The sequence below is a fragment of the Dasypus novemcinctus genome, chromosome 9, assembly GCF_030445035.2.
Source record: "Dasypus novemcinctus isolate mDasNov1 chromosome 9, mDasNov1.1.hap2, whole genome shotgun sequence".
Classification (NCBI taxonomy): Eukaryota; Metazoa; Chordata; class Mammalia; order Cingulata; family Dasypodidae; genus Dasypus; species Dasypus novemcinctus.
Window position 1 is genome coordinate 61,916,950 of NC_080681.1, and position 4,380 is coordinate 61,921,329.

The 4,380-nt window shown below is 50.0% G+C and overlaps 1 protein-coding gene across 2 annotated transcripts; it reads right to left on the reverse strand.

Moving 5' to 3' along the window:
- Positions 1 to 716: 716 nt before the first annotated feature.
- On the reverse strand, positions 717 to 3,877 carry GADD45A (growth arrest and DNA damage inducible alpha). Of its 2 annotated transcripts, XM_058303369.2 has the most exons (5): positions 3,536 to 3,877; positions 3,271 to 3,381; positions 2,935 to 3,036; positions 2,435 to 2,672; positions 717 to 1,396 (listed from the first exon to the last, which is right to left on the reverse strand). In XM_058303369.2, the coding sequence occupies exons 1-5, from the start codon at positions 3,577 to 3,579 to the stop codon at positions 1,283 to 1,285; spliced, it is 609 nt and encodes a 202-aa protein (XP_058159352.1). In that variant the 5' UTR covers positions 3,580 to 3,877; the 3' UTR covers positions 717 to 1,282. The 2 variants fall into 2 exon arrangements, with proteins under 2 accessions (XP_058159352.1, XP_004483746.1); XM_004483689.4 differs by lacking the exon at positions 3,271 to 3,381 and having other exon boundaries at positions 3,536 to 3,875.
- Between the last annotated feature and the right edge of the window lie 503 nt (positions 3,878 to 4,380).

Genomic DNA, 4,380 nt, shown 5'->3' on the forward strand with positions numbered 1-4,380 from the left:
GCTCCACAGTCTGGCTCTAATTCCCACCTACCTTTTCAACCTTATCACTCTTATCCTTTTACACCAGAACCACACATAGACTCCCTCTTTTGTTGCCTAAAAAGTTTTGGTCTTTCAAGCCTCAACGCCTTTGCACAAACTAGTGCCGCTGCCAATATATCCTTCTCCCTTCTAAGAAAGGAAACTCATTTTTCAAGATCCAAATAAAATGATCTTTCCTCAGTAAAAACTTTACTGCTCTTACAGGTAGCTTTGGTCACTCTCTCTTCTTTGCTTCCATAATGCTTTGCATATAACCTTTTCCAAGCATTTTTATCATTTTTGCAAGTTCAATCGTTAACCATGCCTTTCCCCCTCTCTACTAATTCCTAAGTATCTTTGTTTTTCTAACTTTGGGACTAGTGTGGAACCTCCTGTGTGTAGATCAGTAAAGTATAGAGTATCTATTGAACAAAGAACAAAATTATGCTCCCATTTCCAGCCCAAATGTTTAAAGGTGGAACACACACATACACACTATATATATATATACTTAATTTATGCTTTCACAAGTTTTAATTTTTCCAAATATATAAAAAACTGTTTTTAAAAAGTCCAAGTTAATCCCTTTTGTGAAACCTGATGGTCATTTCTAATTGACGTGAAAAAATTTTTAAAGTGTCATTTTAAAAAAAGGACCAAGTTTAAAGGGAAAAAAAGCACACAATAACGTATGATGCAATTATTCTATACCAGTTTATTGTAGGTATTGTGTTTCCAAAAATTTATAGCATAAATAACCTTTCCTGTCATAAAATAACTTAGTACAATTTATAATAAAACTTTGAGAATTTAACCTCTCATCAAAATACAATAAAATATGGGTTTAAAATAGGATGAACCCTTTCTGCTTTTCTTTTACTTTAGGGCACAGAAACCAAAAATATCCAAACTACTGCTGCATGTTTAAACTTTAACAAAGCATATTTGGTTTACTTTAATGTAACTCAACCATCCCAAATTAATACATAGTTTGTTTTCCTTCCTGCATGGTTCTTTGTAATTTTTGTTCCTTTTGACTTGGATTTCTGTTTCAACACAGCTTCCTTCTTCATTTTCACCTCTTTCCATCTGCAAAGTCATCTATCTCCGGTCCCCCAGAGCATGTAGTTAAACTCACTCAGCCCCTTGACATCAGTTTCTGTAATCCTTGCATCAGTGTAGGGAGTAACTGCTTGAGTAACTACAAAAGTATTTCAAAACTTCAGTGCAATTTGGTTCAGTTATTTTCATTCAGATGCCATCACCGTTCAGGAAGATTAATCACTGGAACCCACTGATCCATGTAGCGACTTTCCCGGCAAAAACAAATAAGTTGACTTAAGGCAGGATCCTTCCATTGTGATGAATGTGGATTCTAGGAACAAATTTAGAAACATGAATTTACTATTTTTAAAAAATCAGCATTTGCTAATAATGTACACTATTTCCAAGGGGAAGAAATTTGAGCATTCTTAGTGCTGCAAAACGGAGACAAGGTAGAAGGACAAAAAGTGAAATTTCTTCTGGATCATCACGTTTCCTGCAGAATTGTATGGGTTGTCTATTAAACTACATTCTGCAAAGCCTGAACACATGCAACCTGTGGGCCCATACCTATGCTTACATGGAATTTATTCAATTTTGCAAAAGAATATCATTCAAAGAATTGCCCTGCAAACTGGAACCCTGGCAGAGACCTGAGTTAAACAACTTTGGGAACTATTTCCATGCTGTATGTACAAAGAGATGAGCTGCGTAACAATTAAATAGAATTGCCACCTGTTATCCCCCCCAAAATACTGAAGTAGCAAAACAGTGTGCCCCTTAACTAGACCAGACAGAAAAGAGTAAAATTTAAGACATAATCGTATTTACCTTTGAAAATATAACTTACCTACCTACCCCAATTTTTTTTTTAAATCAGAAAAAAAGTCGATTAAAAATGCAAACTGCAAAGAAAAAATTTCCACTCTATCCTAGTAGTGTATGTCTAGGGAATTAATATGGTCTGTCTCCTACACCACTTCTATTTTTAGCTTTGACTGGCAGAGAATGAAGCTGACTCCTTAATGAGGGTGAGCCAGGAATTTATGTGGCTTTATCTAATCTGCCCTGTTAAAGGAATTAGTCACGGGAGGTAGTGCATATGTAGGTAGGGAGTAGCTGGGCCGACAGTGCTGACTCACAGGGATCTCTTCCGCTGCTGGCAGCCTCCAACGTGCTTAGACATGTCCTGTACTAGGGAAAATCCTGATGATGAAACTAGCCCATCTAGGCTGAAAGTCCATCACACTTTTTCTGTGGGGCAAAGGCAGCCACCCTCTTGAACCCACATATTCCAGCTCTGCAGTCAGGAAACTCTGCCCTGGCAGGATCCTAACGCGGGTCGGCTCGCAGTCCCCCGCGCCCTTACCGTCACCAGCACGCAGTGCAGGTCTGGGGGCTGCTCGGCGCCCTCGCTGGCCGCCGGGCCCGTACCGGTCTCCAGCAGCAGGAGCTCGGCCAGCCGGCCCGGGTTACTGACGCGCAGGATGTTGATGTCGTTCTCGCAGCAGAACGCCTGGATCAGGGTGAAGTGGATCTGCAGAGCCACATCCCTGTCGTCGTCCTCGTCCGCCGCCAGCAGGCACAGCACCACGTTATCCGGGTCGCTGCGGGCAGCGAGCGGGGCCGTGAACACCGAGGCACGACTGCCCGCATGGCCGCCCGCAATCCCCGCCCAGCCTTCCCGGGTTCCCTGGGGTCGTGCCCTGGTTCCCGGGGGTCGCCGCCTGGGGCCGCTCGCTTCCCAGCTACGCCGGCAGAAAGCAGCAAGAGGCGGCGCTGCTGAACTCGGGGCGCCCCTCGACGGCGACCGCCCGGGGCCGAGGAGGGAAGGGGTGCCACGAGGGGACACGCCAGGGCCCCACTTACACATTGAGCAGCTTGGCCGCCTCGTACACCCCGACGGTGATGGTGCGCTGACTCAGGGCTTTGCTGAGCACTTCCTCGAGGGCATCCCCCACCTTATCCATCCTAAACGCAGGCAAGGACGGAAGGGTGCCGTCAGTCCGGGGCCCCTCGGGGGCCGTCGCCGCTCCTCGCCCTGCAACCACGAGCCCCTTCCCCAGTGCCTTCTGCAGTCCGGGTCCCCCACTCCCGGCCCCGCCAACCGCCAGTGCCCTGTGAGAGGCTCCGAGGGTGCCACCGCCACCCTCCCCAGAGGACGTTGCAAGTCCCCGGCGCTGGGCGCTGCCACAGGAACCGCACGGGCAGGGGCAGTGGCTTCTGCCCTTTGCAGAGGCCCCAGGAGGAGCCCGGCCGGGCTGGGGAAGGGGCTCGCTCTTAACGTCCGCGGGGCCGACGCGGGTGGGGGTTTCCCTGAGGAAGAAAGGCGGGAGTTGCCCTCTGCAAACTTTTCCGCTCGCTCCCCCGCAGACCTTCCACAGCTTTCCTGCCCTGGTGTGGGCGAGAGCTGGTCAGGAAGACGCTCTGGCTATCCCCGCCGGCCGGAAAAGCCCGCGGGAGGACTTACCTTTCGGTCTTCTGCTCTCCAGCTGAGAATTCCTCCAAAGTCATATTGCAACTGCAAGTCGCCACAGAGAGCGGCGTGCGGGCTGCTCCTGCCACCGCAGGCGCGCGGGCGGCTGCTCTCTGCCTTCCCCTCACAGGAGCCTTGCAGCGAGCTCCGGTCCCTCGCGTTCACCAACAGCCGCGGTTCAGCCCGGCCGCCCGTCGCCAGTCCGGGCTCCTCCCCCAGCGCCCACCACCAAGGCTCCGGCCGCCCCGCCCGCCCCGCTGGCTCTTTCGCTCTCCGCCCCACGCCAACCGCCACCGTACAACTACCGCAGCTGCCTCTCGGCCACTGAAGGACAAAGGGCCCAGCTCGCCCAAGTTATCCTGCCAGCCCCCAGCCAATCACCTCCAGCTCCATTTGCATACGGCGCAGCCATTGGGCTATGCAAATCAGTCTGCTCCGGCAATTTGACCCCTGCTCCAGGACCCAGGCTAGGAAGAGCGGAAAGAGGAGGAGCCACACGGGAGGCGGACCTAGGACGAGGACGGGGGCGGGGTCTTGGGACCCCTCTCCGGTCCGTGGGCGGGGCCCATCTGTGGAGGAGAGCTTTACAGTGGCGCGGGCGGTGGGCGGTGTCTTCAATTTGGCCGGGAGAAGGCTGCCAAGTGTTTTTCTAGTTGGTGCACATTTTTTTAAAATTCTCGTTTCATGTCTTTTGTTTCTAGGGGTTGCTATTAAAATCTATTTCCAGAGTTAATGCACCGAAGTCTAGTAATTATTAGTAAGCAGGTTACATAAAAAGAGTGTGTCCAGACCTCTGGGGCAAAGTTTACCTCAGAAGTGTTGTTTATGTAAGTCTGGGT